General features: G+C 43.9%; 1 protein-coding gene across 1 annotated transcript in view; it reads left to right on the top strand.

Annotated features, from left to right (window-relative positions):
- Positions 1-24,685, top strand: part of LOC119442805 (cullin-3-like) — a 56,095-nt gene that overhangs the window by 22,684 nt on the left and 8,726 nt on the right. The window contains exons 9-14 of the mRNA XM_037707832.2: positions 5,332-5,439; positions 7,940-8,064; positions 14,717-15,063; positions 17,413-17,481; positions 19,164-19,236; positions 19,728-19,797. Of these exons, the coding sequence (XP_037563760.1) occupies positions 5,332-5,439; positions 7,940-8,064; positions 14,717-15,063; positions 17,413-17,481; positions 19,164-19,236; positions 19,728-19,797 (792 nt within the window). The remainder of the gene's footprint in view (positions 1-5,331; positions 5,440-7,939; positions 8,065-14,716; positions 15,064-17,412; positions 17,482-19,163; positions 19,237-19,727; positions 19,798-24,685) is intronic.

The following is a 24,685-nucleotide window of genomic DNA, read 5'->3' as shown; positions in this document are numbered from 1 at the left end:
CTGTTGTGAGTGTTTGTTGAGTTAAATTTAATATTGCAGGCTTGAGAAATGCTCAAGACAAGACATGTTTTACAAAATTGCAATATACTGTACATCTATTTTAATAATATAATGGATGTGTAGGAAGACTACACTGGATGGTTTGGAAATATTCGGTAAACTTGCCCAGTTAATACTGGAGAAGTCAGAGTAGCTGTTGGGAGCATTCATTGTGTTTTGTAAACTTTTTTTTCTTCGGCATTGTTGTGAACTTGCAAAGTGATCAAGGCTACACAATACTAACATCATTGGGATATACATTTATTTCTTTTATTTTAGCGCAATAACCCTATGCTGAATGTTATGAATATTTTTGGTGAACTTTACCCAGCCTATACTGGAGAAATCTCAGCCGCTGTTGTAAGCATTCATTTTATTTTGTGATGTTGAGAAGTTATCAAGGCTGTACATTTTATTATAATTGTGATATACATTTATTTATTGTAAGTGCAATAAAACTAGTCATTTTTGGAAATGTTAGAGTAAAGAAATCCTACTTTGGATGCTGGTTTGAGCCCTTGAAAAACCTGTGACTGGCCCTGGAAAGTCCTGGAATATCCTTGAATTTTTGCCTTGAAAACCTGTACGAACCCTGGTTGTGTTGGAATTCGGAACCTACTGTTGGAACTAGTCCTCAGTCTCTCGCTGTCCTCGCTCAGTACTCAGATGCCTCGCGGCCGGTAAGTCCCTTCGTTCTCAGCCCTTCCTCTCTGGTCCCTGCGTTGGAGACTGCTGACCCTACACACACACACAGCTAGTTTCCAAAATGGCTTTCAGCTTGCAGAGCATCCGAGTCCATTCCCACTCATGGTGTTCAAGCATGAATGAAATGTTCAGTGAGGACCTGCAAATTTCACGGTGATGAGTCTTGCACCCCACTGCTGCAATGGTTTTTCTGTGAAGTGCTGATGTGCCGTATGGTGGTTTTGTTGAATTCAAACTGTAATGTAAAGATCGGTCCAAGTGGGGGTTGGGCTCGGAATCGTTTTGGTCTCTCACAGAATCCTAAAATGCCGTTAGCAGAGAGTTCTGGTCTACAAGAAGACTAACCTGGCGGCACAGCAGTTGCATCCCATGCCCAATGTCACTAAGGGAAAAAATAGTGTCATCCACACTTTTTTGGAACGCTTATCAGATCGGGAGGCATTTTGCATTGTTGAAGAGGAGTGGTGATCTGCTCTTGCTGATAACGAACGGCCACAATTTGCATGAGCCATCCATAAGCGTAGCGAGTTAAAGTGAGACACCACCGTGCTCATTTTTTCTCCATGCTTTTTAGATTCAACCTCTTGTTTGGCAACATTTGCCAAAACAGTGTTCCAGATTTGTCGGCATTAAATACTTCTGACAACATAAAAAGTGATTGCATCTTTGTTAGAAGCACACTTGCAAGGGCGCAGCATTCAATACATCGAATTTGGCGGTGCAAGGGAGTTCAATGTACGCCTAGTACAGCGCTATACCTTTGCATGGGATTTTCAAGGGGATTTTACAACTGTTTGTTATAGACAATAATTCTATACATCCGGGTTTCATATATGCGGGATCAACTGTACCCAGCAGTAACAACACTTAAGCAGGTACTATCCTGCCAGAATGAAGCCCGAATGGTAAGAAGTAAAGAATGACACCTCTTACTCCTGATAACTTAAAAGTGAGAAGTGTGATCAAGGTATAGCCGGGCACTAATACCCCTGTCACACGGGACAACTTAAGTGCACTTTGAGCAAGTGCACTTTGCCGCGAGTGTCATTTACACGCTGTCACAGGGGAAAGCGTAGTGACACTTGCTGCAAAGCACACTCGCCGGCGAGTGCGTTCGCCCAACTCACTTCGCAGCGCCCAAGTGCGTAGCCTCGGTAGCAGGGGCTCATAAATGAACTAATATTGAAAGCAGAGTTCTTAGTCTTTTTGAACCATTGTTTTCATTATTAGGAATATTAATACATATTAAAACATACTTTAGAACAAAAATTACTACTTCCCGTGCCATCTGCAACGAAATCCGCCATTTTATGTGCGTTTGCCTTGGATACGATGCCGTCTTGTCATGGCTCGTGATGATCGACGACGCTAATGCGATTGAAATGATTCACTTCATTTGCACCTAAAGTTTATTGTAAATGCTGTGTATATATATAATACTTTATTACTTAGCAAGTATTGCCTAAAATAACATAGATATGTCGTGCTACTGAGTCACTCATCGCGATCACCATCACTTTCTAAGTGCACTTCTCTTTCTCGTGTAGCAGCGCTCCGCCAAAGTGACACTCTGTGCGCGTAAGTGCAATCGCTCTAAATGACACCAAATTTGCCAGTCTGACTGGGGTATTAGTGTGCTCAGACCCTAAGCCTCTGTGAACTAATCACCCCAGTGTCAGACATGGCAGTGAATGCGAAAAGGAAAATTCGCCTTCTAGTTAATCGTGTTTGCGTTCCTGCTGAAATAACCACTATGTGTGTGTGTGCTTGGCAGCTGCCTGTTATTGTTACTTCTTTTAATGTCTCATCTTGTTAACTAGGTTAATTCCACACCATACTGATGCTGCAGGATCATATGGCTGGAAACATTATGGCAAGGCTTTTTGCTAGCATGCAGTCAAGTGCACATTCAATGCAGCTGCCTTGCACCAATCAGCTTCATTAATTTGTGTCAGAACCTCCTGTGGCTTGAACACCATTTTGTTTAAAGAAACTCTCAGTTCATTTAGAGTTTGCAATAATGAAGTTCTACAGTAATTGGAGGCTCTTGTTACTGTATTTATTTGAATAAACTGAGACCCAGATATATCCAACCCGAAGGGAATCATGAAATAATTCAACATATTGATAATTCGAAATATAAAATGTCTATCTGAAGCTTATCTGAAAACTCCCTGTTTCTCGGACAGTCTCCCGAGAATGTGAAAAACGGGAATTAGCCAGTTATAATGCCGTAGCCACTCACTTAATAGATGAGTGCCATACATTTCTTGTGGAGCACGTGTATCAGACCGAGAGGCATTTTGAGTTCTTGTAGCAGCTTGGCGATCTCCAATAACGAACAGCATCAGGTAGTATGCTTCACTGCACGGCAGTTCTTTTCGCTATTAGCATGCTTAATTGCATAACACGGTTGTGATGCGGTGAAGACAACTAAAGCAAATCCGGCATTATGGAGTGCAAATAAGACCCTTACTGCATAAGCCATCTGTATTTTGAGGCAGGCACCTTGCTCATTTTTCCTCAATGGCATGTACTGCTTTTCATATTCAACGCCTTGACAGAATCTGCCAGAGTATTGCCGTTTCATCAACATACATATTGCTGATGATGCAAGAAATGATCACAGTCTTGTTAAAAGTGGGACACTTTCAGTGGTGCAGCACAGCGCAGCGGTCATCGAGGCGCACTCGTGCCGTGGCGTTGCATTGGCTGCGACGCCACAGCACGAGCATGCCTTGATTAAGCAGTGCGGGTGAAAGGACACACCTGCTGCTGCAGTAGCACGCTACGTGTTGTGTGAGGAGAGAGGGCATGGCCGCGACGACACGTCAGCATCGCTTTTGCTCTCGGAAGCCTGCGTTACCGATACGTTCCTTGTCCGTGCAAGCTCTCGCCTGCATTCTAACTGCGCCTCGGTAAGGCAAAATCAAAATGCGCCAAGCATCTCAACCTGCTCGCTTGCCCGTGAGGAGTTCATAACTCGAAGGACTGTTCAGCGGCGTTCAATTGGACATTACTGCTTTCGAATTCACAAATCATAGCAATCACGATTGTTGTATTGACGGATAGTATTGACAGACATATCTTTCAATTCTTTATTTGCATGTAGTTAAGGGCAAAACGATTAAAAAAAAAGACCAATACAGTCACGTGATTTTTTATGGCCTATTTTCGGACCCGTTGATTATACGGACCAACCTGCATGGCAGTGACATCAACTAATAGAACCAATAATGATGGCAACTGACACGTCAGCAGGTGTTGCTTGAATACTTCATTGATAAAATTTATATTCATTTCTGCTTGTGTGAAGTGCACATTTTTAGTATTTTTCACTGAAGTTTTGTATTGCTTGTAATTCAGAGCATTGCTTTTTAAATTCCAAGGTTGGCAGATCTGCGTTAATCATTGTCATCATCAACGTGCCATTGAGAAAAAAACAGTGCCGCCTTGACAGCTGGTGGAGAGCAGTTGTGGAACAGGCCAAAAAGTGGCATTTATTAGAATGTGTTAATGTTATGTCTTTTTGTTTTGCTTTTTCTATGTTACATTAGGAATGAACTGAGTCATTTGCAGTTACCAACAGATTTTTCAGACATCGTCCCGGCATCGCTACTAGTCCCCATATATGTAATGTACGACGATGACTGCAATTTCAGACACCCTACAGCATGCTGTTCAGGCTTTTGAACTACATTTGTACGACTGCGTGAAAACTCTGGTGCCGCTACAAGTAGAACGAGCCAAATTTTTGGTTTGCTACATTGCCAGCGCCTCCTTGAAGCTTAAAGTAGTGAGACGACGCTTTTGGCTAATCCATAACCTAGTCAATCCAGTAGATGACAGCGAAGTTAACCAGTCAAGACAAGCTATATATTTGCACACACACGCCTTGCGTATAGCAACTGTGTCTTGAGTTACATTGTTATCTTCTTTTACAAGTTTTTGTCGCTTAGAATTATTAGCCAGCACCATCCTTGCTGTCTGTGCTTATTATGCGAGAGACCATGACGCGAGAGAAGTACCACATAATGGAAATTGTGAACTCGCTATCGTTCTGCTCGTGGAAAGCAATAAACCTCAAAGTTGCCAGAAGATGAAAATTAAATGCAAGCTCGAAAGGTAGTTTTGGCTAGACAGTGGCCAAAATGCGCTGATGTGGTTACATGTATAAACACCGAGTATACAGCTTTCCTGGCCACTTGCGAAATTAGGACACTACTTTTTGCTGTCGTAAATACATTTTGTTTTTCAAATTTCTGATTCGGTACTTATTTCAGGCAGTCTCTGTGAAGTCTGAATAATCCGTCAGCTTCTATATATCGCTTTATATTAATGTGTATAGTTAACGTCTTTTTTGGATACCCCAAGTCCACCATCTCCTTATAATTGTGACTGTCTTTTAATCTAATATATATGGTAAACAATGCTACCGACCTTTGTACCTGATATGTGATGTGTCATGCAGAGCGAGGTTGTAGGCTTCAGTTCAATCAAGAACCTGTGTGCATTGCTGTGGTTTAATATACTCAAGCTGAATCATGATAATCCAGGATTGAAGTAACAAGAGATGCATCTTTGCAGACTGAATGCGGTTGCCAGTTTACCTCTAAATTGGAAGGCATGTTCAAGGACATGTCAGTATCAAATACAATGATGGATGAATTCAAAGCTGCTGTGGCCTCTTCAAATGTAAGTAGCATTCATGACCTATGTTACCGAAAAGTGTGTCCATTTTTATAGAATGATGCATGAACAGTTAAAAGGAGCCATAAAACAGTATTTTTGCTTTCACAGTAGAACCTTGTTCATATGTTTTGGAGGGAAAAAATGTGAATAAGAACGTACTAACCAGGAAAACGCAACTCTGGTTGACATCTACGAAATGTGAAACGTTGCATGAATCGTTCCGACATGAGACGCCGATGCGGGTCGAGCTGGTGTGGTTCCGGCAGCCCGAGACGCGTTTTGTTGTTTTCCTATTGCGTAGCGTTTTAAGACGGCGACAGGAAACCGAAACGAAATCGAGCTGGCGGGCAATGCCGGATGCCTCCGGAGAGAAACATGACGCTCGCATCATGCCGTCTGCAGCAGGGAACGGCGGCGTGCTCTGGTTATCGCCTACTAAAAGTGTGCTGTACTCTTCCAACAGCACTACGCATCCCACGAACGGTAAAAGAGATGGGTGAAGATGCTTATCGCAATAGGGTTGGCGGCGATAGCTGTGAATGTGGTATGAATGACCTGGGAGGAGCTTTGCTGGTACCGAAATAAAACTGCGCTGGCGTTTTCACGTGAGACGGGCGGGCGAGTCTTGTGGTGAAGCTGCTGCGGCCGGCGCATTTGTTTACATGGGATCCAGCGGCCGGAAAACGTATCATATGATCGCAGTTCGGCAATGTACACAACATTGGTGCCAAAAGGTCGTGTTTTCCGGAAACGTATGAAACGCTAAAAGATGAGCGTAACTCAGTTGTGAAATTTTTTGTGTTCTTGATCACAAACGTTGGTTCCGGGAAATCGTACGTAACGGGATTGTATGAACAAGGTTCTACTGTATTCTCTTTAGTTCTCTAGCCTAATCTAATACATGTGATTTAAGTTTGTACTTCTGGCTCTAGAATGCGTGCAATTCTTTTCATGATGAAATTTCATTGTGGGCTTTCTGTAATCAGCAGGTAGCCACATACTGTAGTGTTGGTGGTTTTGTTTAATCGGCAGTCAGAGTCCTACTGTTTTATGTATAGTATAAATTATGTAAGGGATGGGCGAATATTCGGTATTGTCGAATATTCAATCAAATAATTCTATATTTGTTATTCGCTTCGATTCAAATTCAGGTATTCGATATTTTCGAATTATTCGGCGCTTCCGAATAGGGAGCCAGAAGCCACGGAAGGCTGGTACACATCTCGGAGGCTATGCTTCACATCATGGCTACCATACATCAACCGTAAATCTTGAAGGCTATACGTTTTTGCATTAAAGAGCCGGAAATGTGCCACGTGAAAGAGCAGAAACGGCTCTAGCGTACAACCAAAACGAAGCAGCGGAGTCCGCATCGTCATAGTCATCAGCGGAAATCGTACGTGAATGACAGCAACGACGGAACGCATTGTGCCTATTTGTGCCTTTATTGCGTTTACCGGCGCGCATAACAACACGTTGGCCGTGGGATTTCATAGTTGCCATCCATGATTGCATCAATAGCTGCCGCCGCGGTTTCTTCCACAGCAGTTGCGGCAAAAAGTAGTTTCGTTTTGACTCAATACGCACGTCGGCCACGTCCCTAAAAAGCTGCGTAGTGGCCATCCATGATCGCATAGATAGCGACCGCAATTTCGTCTGCAGTTGTTGCAGTGAATGGTAGTTTCGTTCCGACTCGGTGCATGCGTCGGCCGCGTGCCTTAAGCACCGCAAAGTCTCCGTTCATAATCGAGTCGATAACGGCCACGGTTGTGACAAACAGTTGTTTCGGTTTGACTCGATGCAAAGCTGTCGACGATGAAGAGCACCGGCTACATTGCGATGGACGTGTGATGGCGGTCAGCTTACTGGCGAAAAAATAATCGGTATGTGCGCGCGGTAGTGCAAAACGTGTCGCAAATGATGGCGGGCGTCATGGCCGTGCTGCGAAGGAAGTCGCGAGGCTGATCGCCGCTGCGAGAGCGAATCAGTCACGTGATGACAAGAATTGCAGCTTCCGAACTGCTTTTGTGCAAAATAGCAAAAGGATTTGCTTATCCATTACACTAATAAAATCGTGCTGACGTAGTAAGCATTTGCTTATTGTTTTCTGGATACCCTGATAATTCGGACATTTTTTTTTTCGGTCTCGTAAAATTCGAATTAACTAGGTTTTATTGTAATATGTGATATATACTATTCGAACTATACGATTCGAAGTTATTCGACCATATCACTATTCGCTAAATTCACATCCCTAAAATTATGTTTGTTCAGCATGCGAATGTTGCACAACTGTACTGAAGTACTTTCTTTTTTTATGAAGCTCTTGGTCAATATACACTACTTCTTTAAACATTCAGTTTGGATAGTGGTATTACGGCTCACCCTGCATTTGTATGGGGCTTAAGTGCTCATAATTTGACATGTTTTCTTAAAATTTTGTCAGCATTTATTGCATATTGATATGGCATATTGACATGTTTTTCTCCTTTCATGTTGGCAGATGAACTTGTATGGAGTGGACCTGAATGTGCGTGTGCTCACTACAGGGTTCTGGCCCACCCCTGCTTCTACACCTAAAAGCAACATTCCCACAGCCCCTCGAAATGCTTTTGAGGCTTTCCGCAGGTATGCATCTACTGTTGCGCTGCCAGACAAAAGAAGCAAAACAAAGGAATTAAGCTTTCATTTGACGCTTTGTTCCAACATTGTCAACATTGTTTTTTGTTATGTTTCTTATTGGTTTATGAGGGGTGTCCATTGATTTATCTACATCAGTAGGAACGAAGACATTTTTTTGCAAAATTGTTTTATTTTTAAATGTAGTCCCCTGAAAGCTTCTCGCATACTTAATTTTTTTTTTTTTTTTTTTGCAGTTTGTTAGCTTAAGTTGCCCCTTTAAGGCTTGAACTCCAAAAGCTAAACTCCTTTGACATTCCACGAGACAGTTGGCATGACTTTTCAAGCAGATTTTTCTGTCTTGAATTTTTTTAGTGTGGGTGGTGACTTGTGTTTCCGCTGCATTGACTTCATTTCGGACGCGGGATCTTTGTGGTAGACCCCTCTCTCATTGCTAGTTACTAAACAATTAAATATTTACCCATTTCTCTGCTTGTTGGTCAATGATGTAGTATTACAGCTGCAAAATTGACGTATGTGGTTGGGGGTGACATTGAGGATAAGGATTCTGTGAAAAAAACCTCTCCTTATATCCGATTGCATAGGGTAGTGTCAAAATTCTCAACACAGATTTTACACTAACCTTCAATGTGTTTAACGAATACAGTAATTGTCAAAGTTGAATCTACGGAGACACCCACTTTCTCAGCTATTCCGAGGACTTAATTATTCTGTCTTGCAAAATTAAAGCCTCAGTTTTCATGGACATTTCTGTAGAAATTGGTTGCTTGAAAATCGGGCAGATTCACCATAAGCTGCAGTCATGACTCCATGAATACAGTGCAGTCCACATATAACGATACCACATATAACGATATATCGGTTATAACGATGAGTCGACCTAAGAGTATCAACTTATGCATTGGGGCTATGAGAAAAAAAACCATATATAACGATATATTATTCACCGCATATCGGATATAACGATTGAAATTTTGCTTCTGGGCAGTGCTTTTCATGCAGAATAATCGTGATAATTGCCTTCCTACGTGGCCCTTAACCGAGACGGGGCGAAAAGTTTGCCTATGCGAGTTCGTATCTGCCGCCATTACCGCGCAGCGCATCCCGCCCGCGCGCCGATTGGGAAACCCACGGAGAGCATCGCAAGTTGGTGCAGCGTGCACAAGATGGCGCCAGCTGCTTCACCCCCGCGTCCCCAGCGGTCACGCGAGCAGAGGGCGGAAGAAAGGCGATAAGCAAAGGCAACGCCTCCTCTGGCGAGGGGCGCCTGCGCTCCCTGCCGCGCTCTCTCTCTCAACGGAAGCAGCGGCAGGTGCGCCCCTTGAGACGAAACTAATTTTGCAAGAGGGGGGAGAAAGCGATAAGCAAGCGGCGCCTGCGCGGCCTATGCACCGCGGAAGCAGCGGGAGATGCGCCGTCAAAGCGCAAAGCTGCGTCTCTGGAGACGAAGCTGCAAATTTTGCAAGACTTGAAGTACGAGCTCGCGCAGTGGATGATATTGGCGATTATGAAAACCGGGAGCGCCACGATCATAAAGGCTAGAAGCAGTGTCCATGCCGATCAACGGAAAAGGTGGGCTTCGTGCGCCACGACGAAAACCCCATGGGCGAAACCAACAAGGTGGTGTCCGAACTCTGGGAGCACGTTGCTACTGACGATGGAATAGGTGGTGCTTCGATGGAGGAGCTTCTGAGTGAAAACGCCGACGGGGCGATCGTTGTCGCGACGGACGGCGGCGTTGTGCGACGGAGGCGATGACAGCAGCAGCAGTGAGATTGACAATGGCCCGCCTTTGACACCGACCCCGAGGGTCAACCAAAGTGCAACATCGTCGATCGAGTCGCTCATTGAATTCATGCACGCTAAATTATAGCCGCCAGTGTTCGCGCTGCAGATGGACGCGATGCACACGGCGGTTGTGAATCCGAAACTTCCGCGAAAGCAAGTGCAGATTTTTATTTCAGCGTGCCTAATGATTGAGACGCTATTTAGAGGTATAAATAAAAGTTTCGTTTTTCACGGCCTACTTTCTACGACGTCGACTTTTTATCGCAAGTGTCAGTTTCGGTTTCGGGACTGCAAAGGTATATTCGGCATTTTTTTTTTTTTTCGCAGTCCAGATATAGCGATAATCGGTTATAACGATCGGATTTCTCGTTTTTCTCGACATCGTTATAAGTGGACTGCACTGTATTCAGACTTCTTCTTTTTGTGAGAAATTTTATCAAAAAGCAATGCTCCTAATCAAGCATACGCTTACTTGTACACAAAGGTTCTAACAACCTGTCTCTTTGAATGCTAGACATGCACTGAGGCACTACTCTGCATAAGTATGATTGTTTCCTTCATACTTGGGTGGATAAATCATTGGAAGCTTTTCGTAGAAGCAACTGGATTGTGAGGTTGCATTCGGCTAAGTAAGTGTAAAGTATATTCTGCAGCACGCAACCCTGTGTTTGCATATGTGACAGCAAAACAGATAAAAGTGGGAGATAGAATTACGTGGCATGCATTGGATCACAGCAGCTCTGCTGATTAGCTTGGTGGCATTTCTGCACTTGCACAGCTGTTGCCAGACATAGGAGAATTTTCTTGTAACTATCATAACCAAGCTAAAATTATAGTCTTGAAAAGCTTTTTGAGCAAACGGGAGTACTTTGGAGTAAAGGATTATCTTTACTGTACCTTTGATGCTTATATTTGACAGATTTTAGCCTTAAAATGTTTATTTGAAGGTGACTTTACTATATCGAGGTTCACCGGTAATTTTTGTGCACTTAACTTGATTTGTGTTAATTTAAATGGCACCGATGTACTTTAAGCTGCAATTTATCACTAGATTGTTTTTTCTAGAAGCACTGGTTAGAAAGGGTAACTAGTGTAGGAAAACTTGGGGTTGGAAAAGGGTAATGTACTAGGTATTGCGAAAAGTTGTGCTTTCCATAGTGGCAAACTCAATAATAGTAATCAAGTATACAATGCTTGCTCAAAATATACAAAAGGGGGAAGATGTTTGGAAGAGTATGTGTAGTCAGTCGTGTAGTTGTGCCAGATAAGCATTGCTGGCACCCACACAAGTTGCTGACCAAGACTCATCCAAAAGCATTGAATATCATATCCAAAAGCATTGAAAAGTGAGAATGTAGCATAGTGGGCATTCACAAGGGAAAAAATTCAGCCGGTGTTGCAAGTGCTGAATAGAAATTGAGTGACTATCTCCTTTGCAGAGGTTGTATTGAGGCAATATCTTGATGGACAACACTGCATCGACATCACTTTCACATTCAATCCTTTCCCTAAAATTTACCAGGCCATAGCATGTGCGACAAGAACTAGCGTTGTGTTTGCAGTGGTACTTGAATAGTATCCCGAGCACATTAGAGCTCTAAAGTGTGGAAGAACTTTCATGCTTATCGGCGGAGCTTTGGGCCAATGGGAGTGCCACATGAACACCACCACACAGCAAGCGCCTAAGAGTAGCTCTGGTGATATACACTGTGGCTTGGGAACCTTTCAGAGGTACTGTAGTAATGGTCACAAGATTGAACAGGGCCAAAGTCAGCTTAGTGATAATTATTTGTACTTTTTCTTTCTCTGCTTAGAAGATATGGCATTGTACTGCTCTGCAAAAGGTCAGGGGTTTGCCTTCCGGCTGCGATGGCTGCATTGTGATGGGGGCAGAAAGCAAAAATGCTAATGTACCGTGCTTTGACTGCACGCTGAAGAACCACAGGTGGTCAAAATTATTCTGGAGCTCTCTACTAATGGTGTATCTCATATCACCCCCAGAAGAGCTTTGGCACTTTAACCCTTTATTTATGAGTGTTGCCTACAAGCAACATATCAGGAAAAAAAATTTTTTTTGCAGTGTTTTGCTGTTGAGTACAATGTTTCTGACTAAATGTCTTCGGTCAACACTGAATAACACGCAGTAAGCGTCATTTGTTAGTTTAAAGCAGAACACAGGATGAGGAAGTTAAGCATGCCTCTCGCTTTCTTTTGAAACATAGTCGGAGGAGACAAACCACTGAAAGATACCCGGCTGCTGTCCTGCCACAAGCGTGATGTAAAGCAAATGAAATACATATGCACCTATGGTTCACAAGTGACGAGAGCTGCCTGTACATATTTCAAACGAAGCCATAGGTGGCTTAGGGGGAAGCCCACTTCCAGTTTTCTACCTGGTCTAATAAAACTTGTTGCTGGGCTAGTCCATGTCATACCATTGACCATATGGTCGCTTAGCACAAAAAATGAAGGAAGGACTGGATAAAGGGGAGTGCCAAACTTTCAACTGTTTATTCAATTCTTTTTTCAACAAATATATATCCACAGACATGCTCAGCATACAGAAAAAAACATTGTACGCGCATCGCTCAAATCGCAACCATTTATCTCAAAATGTTTTTTGTGCTTGCAAGAGAGAAACTGACGTATCACTGATACATGATGGCCCACGCCTTAAGGGGGGACGCGGCTTTCGCATCGCTATATTTGGCCAAAAAAACGATTTTTTGAAAATCACATTTTCAGTTTGTATGACTTCTTTTCTATTTTATTTCAAAATTTTGTCACGGAAAATCGCGCGGAAATGATGTAAAAAATGTTTATCGAAGCTAAGGTGGCGAGGAGTTTCTCGAAAATAGCGAAAAAAACGGCATTTTTCAAGCCGCAATATCTCCGCAACCGCGTAACCTAGCGCCGCCATCTTGGTCTCTATGGATAGCGCGATTCTCCGTCTTCAAATCTGGCGCCTCGGCCAGCTGCACCAGGCAAGAGCAAGCGCACAGCAAGCAAAAGTTTCAAGGTCTTGCGGCGGTTTCTGATCAGCAGCGCGCGCCACGTGACTGTACGCGGCTCCGGATTGGTCTCCCGGGCGGTTGCCCTTAGCAACCGGCGGAAAGGTCGTCTGCTCGCCGCGCTGACGGCGCTGAGGAGCCGATTTCGCGTCTTTTCAACTCGTCGCGCCGTGATTTAGAGATCGTATCTCACTCATGATAACGGACCGGCGCTCGCTTGTTAGAGAAACGAAAAACGTTGTCAAGCTCGGCCCTTCTTAGCTTGGAGAACGGCTCTCGTCTGCAATCATGGGCCGGCGATTGTTCAAGAAGAAACGCAAGACTGCGCATCAATTTGGTGCTCGTAAGTCGAAGCCACCGATCTCTAAAACAAAGTTTGCTCCGGCGGCTTCAGCAGTGACAATGACAGTGGCATGCAGCGCGACGCGGACGTGCAGCTGAGCACCTCAAGCACGGATGGCGAAACTGTTCAGGAACCCAGCCGAAAAAGATGCCATGCGGAAAAATAAAGCTGCAAAAGCTCATCAGACCATCAGGTCAGATGGTCAAGCGATGCCGCATCACAAAGGACACAAAGGACTATAACCCTGGTGCCTATTAAATTTTGACAACTTTGAACCTTGTTTTCTCAGTACAGTTTTTTTGGCATGTTGCTCAGCTCGTGGAGCAGATATCTTGGTAACTACTTTACACATTTTGATTGCGTTTGTTTTGTCAGACTCACGGAACTGTACTTTAGGGGATAGCGCTCTTCTTTTTTTATCCTAGTGTTTTAAGAATTCGTAGTAGGGTTCCTTGTTTGGAGTGTAAGCGTGCTCACTGCAGTGGGACTGGAGAAAACATAAACTACAAATTTTAGTGTTGAAAAAAAATTATTTCGAGAACGCTATCCCCTTCTGCATACATTTGGCTGTGCATACAGTATTTAACAAACTTTTCACTTGATTTCGTAAATCCTCCAGTCCCTCCACGAGGTTCAAGAAAGAAATAATTTGTCTAGCAAAAAGTTTTCATGGTACCGCTTTGAAATTTTTATGAAAGCATCATAGAGCCATTCTTATTCTATGTACCAATTTTCATTGACATCCACCAAGAAACAAGAAAGTTGGTACCGAAAGCCGCGTCCCCCCTTAATATGAAAGGCCTCTAACAACTCATGCGCCGTGGCGTCCTTGCTTTTACCCAGAATCTGCACCTTACCCAGTCATGGCTCGCACTCATGTGAACTGCAGTAGGACGGCAAATGTGCTCCATCTTTACCTTTTAAAAAAAGTTTTGTTAATCCACCTTCCCGTCTGGCTGACATATATTTGTTGAAAAAAGAAATGAATAAACATTCCAAAGTTTGGCACTCCCCTTGACCCAATCCCTCCTTCATTTTTTGCACTAAGCGACCATATGGTCAACGGTATTTCTACCTGGTGTTTCCCCCCTTTTGCTGAGAAAGCTTCCACAAAATATTTTCTTTTTTTGTTGATTGTGCTTATTCTCAAGGGGTTTTGCACATTTAGATAGAAAAAGAAAACAAATTTTCGGGTATTTTTTTTGTCCCATCATTAAGGGTTAAACTCTGTGAGTCATCAGCTTTCTTTAGGTGATGCTAGCAGTGTCCATGGTTCCAGTGTGATTCTTGTGGACTGAGGTAACATGATAAGAGTGCTAGGTGCCCGTTACAGCTAAATAGAGCAAGAGATGGGACAAATGAAAGGCATCGGCGATGTACTACCAAACTGTAGTGTGGCACAAGACATTTTGGTACCAGAAGGGACAAAAGAGGAGCAACGGAAACCGACATGTAGAGAGACTGTACTGAGCTATACCCTCTTTCGGCCTTGTTTCAGGTTCTACCTGGCCAAGCACAGTGGCCGGCAGCTGACCCTGCAGCCACAGCTAGGCTGGGCGGATCTGAACGCGGTGTTCTATGGGCCACGCAAGGAGGAGAATGAAGCGTCGTCGTCTTCCCTGGGGAGCCTGGCTGCTGGTGCACCGCGCAAGCATGTCATCCAGGTGTCTACGTATCAGATGTGTGTACTGATGCTCTTCAACAGTCGGGACCGGCTGCTCTACGAAGAAATTGCCTCCGAGACGGACATCCCTGAAAAGGACCTGGTGCGTGCACTTCAGTCGTTGGCCATGGGAAAGCCCACGCAGCGCATCCTCATCAAAAGTCCAAAGACAAAGGAGATTGGTGAGCATCCTTGAAATGGGGCCATAACTGTCTCCTGTTTGATTCGCTCTGTCTTGCTAGCAATTTTCATGTTGCCATTTCAGTTCCTGAAAAATCGAAGAACAATGCTTAGTATGCATGTACTCAGGTTCAACATGTGTGCTTTAGTTGGCCATTTGTTTCAGCTGGAAACTGTGATTTCGTGTTCGAGTTACTCTTCACTGTGTGCAGATTTTGTACATTATCTTGCTGGGTATACCTGCAAAACAACTCAATCAGGCGAGCGCAAGTATTGGGATAAGTTCTCGATTGGGACTGCCTTTTCATCAGCCTATCAGCATACAGAGAGAGGAGGCATTATGAGAGACCTTGGAGGAGGTGTTCATGCACCTCTAAAAACTGTCTGCCAAAGCTTACATCTGCTGTAAAGGCTTATGACAAGCAGTGCCTTTATGCAGTTGGAAAAATTGCTGTTAATAACTTCTGGCGATTAAGTTCCCGATAAACAATATTGAATCAGTTGCCATTATTTCTGTGAAAAATACTGCATTTGTTGACTTTAATATTTTAGTACTAGTAGTTTGCTGTTATCCTGTGCAATGACTGCTCTTAGTTATCCATTTGTCTCTGAGCTGCTCATTCTTGTAGTAAGGGTAACGAACTGGGCTAGTTGGTTTTTGTTGAAATGTGTGTTTCTTAGCACAACATGCTTGCTATAAATTATTGATGTACAGCACAAATGCTGGACGTTTGCTAACGTTGGTCCTTTGTCTCTCTCTTGTCTAAGCTTGTTGTGCTAGGAAACAGGCATTTCATTCTTGGAGTCTTGCTGCAGGTATACTTATATAGGAAGTTTAATTGTTAAAGATGCTTGCTTTAATGATATGCATACCTTGATTAGTTTCTTAGAGAATGTAGTTTCTATAATAACACTTGTGTGTACTACCACACCATAATGTGGTTTAAATGTCCGTCCAAGAAAAGTGAAATAAAAACTACTGTTCACTTCCAGGAGGTGGTTCTACCAGTGTGGAGAAAGGAAAAAGGAAGGAGGTCATTTAGAAAAAAAAGCATTTATTTATTGCATAGGAAAAGCAGGAATCGCTCGTCAATTAGGCACTATTTCTCAGGGGTACCATTGGGAAAGTGTCAGGTGTCTATGTCATGAGGTCTCAGCATGTTAGATGAGAGTGGCTATAGTCCTATGGTGCTTGTCAAATCTGAGTGGCCCCAGAGTACATGCTGCTGATCCAGCAGCCAGCTCCCTGGACAGGAGCAGCATGATGAAACATGGCCTAGAAAAGACGAAGTAAAACACCTCTTATGCTTTATTACTTAAAATAGACATGCCTCGTTTCTGTAAACAGCTGTTAAATGTGTTCTAGCCCCAATGGCATGCGACTGTGAATTTGTTGCACCGTTGGAACACAAATTGAGGAATCTTGAGAGGAAGGTGTGCCTTCTGGTTTGTTTTCTAGTGCCTGCATATTATTCCGTAGTACAGTTAAACCTCGATATATAACAAAGTCACTAAAATTGGCAATTTGTTTCGTTATATTGAAATTCGACCTTTTATGCAAGTAAGTACAGTTGCTGATGGATTTTTATTGCACAGAAGGGGCTGCAAAATTTTTAGAATTATCGGGCAATTGACAAAAACAAATTTTAATGAGCATAAAATTAATTTTGTTGAATTTGAGAGTCAGCGATGAAAGATACGGTTTCATGCCATGTTGACGATATCTTCACATTGGCGGTTTCAAGCAAAGCCTGCCACGCTTTCACGTCCACTCCGCCCCCACGGCTGATAGTGTCAGCGCATATGATGCTATGCCATCTCTGCATGCCCACTCACATGCGGCAGATTAACCTCTGAAACAAGGCACGTGAGCTACTTACGCGCTCGGCTGCGCTGACAGCCATGTGCAGTCATGTCCGACCGCACCGGAAAACGTGTCAACCTACCTTAGGCGGAACATGAACATGGAACGTGACGCTGCTCCGTTTTGGGGGTTGCTGGCACAGCATGTGACTTGAGAGTTTGGTTAGGATTTTGGGGATTTGTGGGGGCGGGGGGGATTATCTCAAGCGTACTGTTTTTCTGTGTTTCCCCTGAATATGTGCTCTCTTGAATGGTGACATTGCCATTTAAATATGGTGCAAAATTTTTATTAAAAATGTGTGCGAGTTTCATAGGAGTTGAATAGGCCTGCTAATGATCAGATTTTGTTGTGTGGATTGGTGGAAGAGGCCACACTTTGAAAGATCTTTTCTTCCTCAGCCTTGTAAGCTGGGCTGGTGCCTTTGTCTTGTGACAAATGACAGCTTAGGGCTCCTCTCTCACCATAGTTTTTCTTGTTATCATTTCAGAGCCAAGTCACACATTTACTGTCAATGACTCCTTCACTTCCAAATTGTACCGAGTCAAGATTCAAGCAGGTACTGAGCTATACCCTCTTTCTGCAACTTTCTTTTTCGTCTAGCTTGAGAATTACGATACCGTGTTAAAATATTTTCAATCGAGATGACACTGTCACACTAGGCAGTGGGCTGATGGGGCTTTAAAAATTAAGGTAATGGCAGGTTGACAGGCTAAGAAGCTTCCACTGTGCTCCAAGGAATAATGGTTACAGCATTAGAAATCGTTGAACAGAAAGTTTCTGTGATAGTGCAATTTGTGTTGTACCAGCAGTTTGCATTTGTAAGGGATGCTTTATCTTATTATCATGTTAATCTTCATTCCATACTTGCTTTTCTTTCTTTATTATTATTATTATTTTCTTTTTGCCTTTGGTTCTCTATGTGTTAAGTCTCTTAATGATGTCTTACATTAAATTAATTTACAGTAAGTGGGAAAGGTGTCATTTTTCTTTCTTGCTTTGGTTGGATAGATGTGTTACTCTTCATTTGCCAGAGTAACCTTGCACTTCTTTTCAATTGTGATTCTTGTAAGTGTGAAAGTACATTGCACAGAATACATAAATGCATAAAAGGAGGTCTCAAAATCAGAAAACAGTGCTGCTGTTGTACATCAGTGAAGTATCACTGCATGCTTGATTTTTCTGGCCTACTCGATTATTCTGACATCCTTTGGCATTGCCATTTCCTGCATGTAACAAACTTGTAATAGCAACTGAAGTTTTGGGACACCATACGGCGTCTTCCTCAATTTTTCAGGCTTGATTTGTGCATTGCATTATTGCAAAAATGGCGGTTATGAACAATGCTATTCGGGTTACCTTTGCTTTCGTTTCGAGATAGTTTCTCAGCTTTTTGTGTGCTGTAGCTGCTGATTTTCGAGATAGTTTTTCAGCTTTTTGTGTGCTGTAGCTGCTGAACTCGGCACCAAACCATAATCTTATTTGCTGACACCACTGAAGCATGAATTGGTTAGGCCTAACTGCCTGAACAGTGTTTGCAGTGAAAGTTTTCTTCTCGCCAGCACGACAGTTGGTAGTGAGCTGACGTTATAAGCTTGTCGCTAATGTGTTTGTATGAGCAGCTCATTACTGATCGGGCCTCACATGCATGAGCCGCTAGACTGACATCTGTAAACGTGATGTTCAGGTCGCCAGAAGTTACTGCGAGCGCACCTCCCACGTTTGTATGCTTACTGGATAGAACAGGTTAAGCTGGGTGTAGGCAGACAGTTCTGAAGTTAGTTTGTGCAGCACAACCTTAACCGCCAGCACTGTATAGGCAATGTTGCGTGCGACAGCTGCACTTTGCTGCATCGCACAGCGTGCAACGCTCCTTGGGCATGTGCAATGGGCAGATGTAAAATGCTCCTGCGGCTTCAGCCACCCAGAAAATTCCAAGTATATATTATTTCATTGAAGCACAACGCTGACCAAAGTCTGTATACAAACTTTATGTGCTACTGTTACTGTAATGTTACTGGAATAAAGTAAGAAAATAATTTTTTGATTTTGTAATCTTACAATAGTATTGGTGCCAAGGAGACAGCTTGAATGCAGTGCACTACCCTCCTTCATTCTGCCTTTGTTTTTGGACTTTGACAATTACATTAAAGGCACATTAATTTATATATCTTAGATCTGGGGAGAATGCCCGAATGACTCCAGGTTCATCTATTCATTGCTTGTTGACTTTTCTTTTAGTTGCAGCAAAGGGGGAGAGCGAGCCTGAGAGGAACGAAACAAGGAGCAAGGTGGACGAAGACCGAAAGCATGAATATCCTTTGCCTAAAATTATCATTTTGGCAAGTCTACTGCACCTTGAATTTGTTGTCCGCATTTTTTTAGGAACAATGAACTCATAATTATTTATAAATAGCAGTAAGGTACTGCTTGGTGTAAACTTTAATGCTTATCCAAACAGCCTTAGAGCTGCATTTTAGTCTCACTTTATTAATTGAGCCATTTCTTCTAATAGCTTCATCTGTTCGAATAACTTACAATAGAACTTACCTTATTAAATCTCCTTATTAAAGGTTAGGGGGATACTGCTGCCAGCTTAGGACTTCGCAAATGTAGAACCACACTGTGGTTATTTCACAGGTATGAGCTTTGGTGTGCCAGAAATGAGTACTAGTTCAGTAAATACGGGCTGGTGAATGTCGTTTTGTAAGAAACACGTTTACTTCACCTGTGTTGTGGTTTAGTCTGCTTTGTAGTCGTTTGGAAAGTTTTGATTGCACCAATTTTTCTTAACTGTGACTGTACGATAGAGGCTGCCATTGTGAGGATAATGAAGGCACGGAAGAAGCTGTCGCATAATGTCCTCGTCACTGAGGTAAGCTGCCCTGTTTGCGTCTTCTTTCGTATTCTTATTTCTTATTTCTGTACTCCATCTCGTAGTGCACTTGGAGTGCAATGATAAATATGGGGCGTGTTAATGCGCCATATAATTTGAAACAAAATGTAATGCAGTTGACTTTCATTAGTTCAACCCTGACGGGACTGATGAAGTTGATTGAATTAAACAAGTTGCTAAAAGACTCCAAGACACACTGCTGATTCATATGGCAGTATTTGCCCACATCTAACATGCCCCCAAACTAAATGCACGCCTTCTTTCTATGTGTCCAAAGCAGAAAACTAACAGAAATTACATTAAAGCTCCTAAACCAACCAAGTAGAAATCTAATGTGCACCCATTCTTTTGGTAGAAAAAATCAACTAAAGGTATTTCTTATATGTGTTGCACAATGGCGGCTGGTTTCCTAAAGTCAGCTACGACGCCTCATTATAGTTGTGTTATGCGGTGAAGCGTACAATTGCTGCGAATATCGTTTTGGTTTTGTATCCGATTGCATCGTGCAGGCAATCTTCGGCGGAATTAAAAAAAAAAAAAGGATTAGGGGCAGCTTCACACTAGTGGTGCGAAGACTGGGCAAACAGCGAAGCTGGCGACACCACCTAGCTTTATCTCAGTTCAGCCGAGTTTTTCGAGGTTATGCTTCGAGACTCGGCCACGTTTTGTGCAAGATCACCCCGGAATCATCGATAGCCCAAGGAGCAACGAACACTGTCATTAAAGTGTCTGGATGCTTCGGGACGCTCAAACGCTTTTGCTCGGTTTTGCGAGCTCGTAACTCCGGATTTTCTGTGAATTACCGACGTTTCACCGCTGCTTCAGCGGCGCGATACTCGAAATTGGACCGAAGTAGTCTGACTCGCTCTCGAGTACAGTAAATGCTTGGTAATTCGCACCTTATTAATGCTAACTTTTGGATAATTCGAACTGACTGTCGCGGTCCGGCCTCGCAGCGTTGGCGTCTATGGGTAAGCCAACTCGTTATTTTGAATGCACATCGGCTCCTCCATCATTACGAACTGGACGCTGCCACGCGGTGATAAAAAAAAAAGAACCCGCAACATATAGCAGTGATTCCACTCCTGCGCCAACTGCGCCAATTGGGATTTACTGCGCCATCCTGATACAATCTGCGAAAATTGCGCCTAACTGCGCCAAACAGTCTCGGATTTGACGACGTCTATCGCCAATTGCACCACCGGGGAATTAAAACGTTCAACGTGACGATAGGGCGAGCCTTAGTTGCAACCTTAGCTGCAAACAGGAGACGAGAAAGCTCTAGCGCGTACGTCCCAATTAAGGTCACTGGAACCTAGAAAGTACCGCAGCCCTTTTCTCTAATTAGCCGCCGCGCCGCCGATTGGTCAGTTGCCGTCAGGTGATCACTTTCCACTATAGATGGCGGATCAAAGCCGCGCCGGAGGAGATAGGCAGACAGACATCGCTCGCACACGCCGCGCGTACGAGTCATCAACGAGGTCAGATTTTGCATTTTGTATAATTTAGTGTATATGTAACTTTCGTAGACATAAAACAAAACGAAATGCCCGGGTGCTGCACGTTCGGGTGCAGCAACCGCCGGGAGTCCGGGAAAGCGCTTTTCGCGATACCAGTTAAGCAGAAAGAGCGACAGCAAGCGCCGTGCTATATCTGGCTGCACCGGATAAAGAGCGACAAGTTCACTCCCACTTGGTGAACTTGTTGATATCGCAAAGCTGAGAAGCTCCTTACGGTATTTCATCGAACTCCCTAAATGCCATAATGTGATGGAAAAGCTTCTTCGGGCATTTGCTTTGAAGACTGCGGTTTGCCTTGTGTAAACAAAGCGAGGAGATGCTCAGAAATATGCATAACCGAGCAAAATGTGGCTCGAAGAGCGGCGGAATACGGGCGGCTGTGTCAAAAATAACAGTCTAGTGAGAAGATCGATCGACCTGTCAATGTTGAAAATTAAAATATAGATTTTCTCGTGTGTTGTTTAAAACAACACGAACATGACCTGGTTAATTCTGTTTTAGCATTCCTTTTCTTGTAGTACAGTCAGGGACCGTTTATTTTCGTAGAAATAGATCTGTATGAAACATTTCGTGCGCGGTTAAATCAGTAGCCACGTTAGAAAGCGATAATATCCACGCGTATAAACGATTTTGTGGCAGCGCTTGATACCTAGTCATTCGAAAAAAGAAATCTTGTGTGACACACGAGCATCGGGATCGCTTTGCATTTAGAACGGGTGGCGCACAGTTGAATGCTTCACTTTCCGAGTGCAGTAGCCGACCGAGTTTCCGGACTTCGCGGGGACTGAAAAATCGAGCAGTCCGAAAAACCAAACAGTCCGAAAATCTCCCCCCCCCCCCCCTCCAGAGAAAAAAGATATGAGGCTTAGAGCGGCTTAAGAAAAATGTCGCACATTCGCCCAAAAGGCGGAGCATCGATTGCGATAGCAAATTAATAGACAGCGATACGAAGTAAGGATGTTAGTTTTATCGGCCGTATAAAGTTGTAAATATGCGCTTACTAACTAAATAAGCACGGTGTCACGCGCGCACAGGTTACATGAACACATCTCGCTCGATGACCGCAGGCATATTGACCTTCGCGCTGTCTATTCTCTCGCTTCAACGCGAACGTCGAAAAAAGAAGAAAAAAAAAAAACGGCGCATACGAAGCTAGTGGCACTCGTCGCACGCCCTTTGTACCCATCGCAGATCGCGGGCGCACATTTCGGCCACATAGCAGATCGCTTTCAAGATACGGTGCCTGCGCGGCAGCTCCGTCGGCAGCCGCAAGAGCAGAATGCAACTCCCCACCGTCTCCGCCGCCTTCTCCCCGTGCCCCGCGAGCACGGTGGATGCCCGCGAGCGAACGAAGTCCGCGCGCGCCTCCGGCCGCCTTCTCTCTCGCGTGCGTGAGAATAAATTGCGGTTGCTGGCTGACCCTCGCAAGCTTTCACCCGCACACAGCGTACGGACCGGGAAAAAAAAAAAAAAAAAGCAAGTGCAGCTTTTTAGAACGTTTTGTCGGCCAAGGAAGAGCGGGCATGGCCTCGGAGACGAGGGGATAGCGTGCGTGTACTGATCTTGAAGGCTATACAGGAGGGCACTGGAAGCCAAGCCAGCGGAAAATCCAACATGGCGGCCTCCAAGATTGGGCAGCGTGGCTCGGAGCGAGCGATTTAGTCCGGAAAATCGAACATTGGCTCCTAGATTCGTCCGAAAAATCGCTCGCGAAAATGCATTAGTGCTATGGGAATCCTGCCGGTACATCTATGGAATACCCAACAAGTCGGAATTTTTGGAGTCCGAAAAATCCGTCGGCTACTGTACCTGTAATTTACATCGTATCTAGCTAAACGAAATGCGGTTTTGTTTGTGGATTTCACAGGGCCCACTGCGGCAGCCATCGTGCTGTTCTTCACTGTAGCAAGCCTAGAAACTAGAGTGTACTAGAATATGACCATTGTCTAGTACACTCTACTAGAAACCTAGAAAACCCGAGGAAGAGCTGCTCGTCCTTTCCGCGCAGTGTTGCCTGCGCTCGCTCCGGCGGTTGCGGTACTTTCAAAGTTCCAGGTTCCAGTGACTTTAGCAGTGCCACGCACGGCGCCGACGCGGCGTCTGCCTTGCAAGGCGGCTCGACGGCAAAGTGCGGTTTCTGCCGAAGCTCGCGGCTTCAAGGTTAATTGGCGATTCATCGGCGGACATCATCTACTCCGGAAATGCAGCTAGTAGCTTGTTTGAAGCGCAGCATGACGTGGTTATAATAACTGCGTGCCGCCAATGTGTCCATCATTTCTGTTTCTGGATATTACCGATGACATCTGGGAGAACTAGCAATATACGAAATGATATCAATTTGTCTCTGTGTGTGTCGCATGCACACAAGTGCATTTTTTTCTCCACGAGATCTGCAATAGATGGAAATGTTCACGAAGCTTCTCGTGAGAACATAAGAATTATTCAGGTAACTGAATGTAAATTGCAACTCGCTTTTTCGAAATACTTAAGGATGTGAAAAATCAGCTGCTCCAAGCTGCTCCAAAATGCCAAATTGCCTGCTCCAAAGTGCTCCAAAATGAAATTTCTGATGCTCCAAAAATTGCTCCAAATCATAAGTCCGCAGTAGCATCACTGATATAGTAATATCGTGAGAAACTCTGACGATATTATGACGATAGTGCTGACCGAAAAAAAAATAAAGAAAACAGAAAAAGTGCCGTCCCCTGGAGTGTATTGTCAGCCAAGGAAGAGTGGGCATCACCTTCGAGACGAGAGGATGGCGCGCACTCCCAATCTTGTAGGCCATAAAGTGGGCCACTGGAAGCCAAGCCAGCGGAAAATCCAACATGGCGGACCCCGCAGTTCCGGTAGTGTGGCTCCGAACAACCGATTTAGTCCAAAAAATCGAACTTTGGGGCCCGTATTCGTCCGAGAAATCGGTCGCAAAAATGCATTACCTCTATGGGAATCCTGACGGTGCATATATGAAATCTGGGATATCCATCAAGTCCGAAGAATCCATCGGCTACTGTAACGGAGACGCTCAGTGTCGGGCACCTATTTTTCAACTTCACAGAGGGTGAAGGTGAAGCTCTGCATCACTTTCGCGCTTTGGAAGACAAGCTGATGACCATCGGTTTCATAAAAGAAGCAAAAAGTGATCACAGATTGTTTTGGTCAATAAATATTGTGAGTTACAAGTGCTTACTAGCAACTGGGTGTCAATTCTGGCTGTTTTTCAATGACTTTCGTTAGTTCAAATTTGGTTTAATTTGAACTCGTTAAGTGTCCCTGTGAAATTCAAATTAACGAGCTTTTACTGTAGTGGTGTGGGCTGCGCTTCTTCTTTGGTAGTGACGCTCTTC

This window comes from Dermacentor silvarum, chromosome 2 (assembly GCF_013339745.2).
Source record: "Dermacentor silvarum isolate Dsil-2018 chromosome 2, BIME_Dsil_1.4, whole genome shotgun sequence".
Lineage (NCBI taxonomy): Eukaryota > Metazoa > Arthropoda > Arachnida > Ixodida > Ixodidae > Dermacentor > Dermacentor silvarum.
This window is presented reverse-complemented; position numbering and strand designations above follow the sequence as displayed.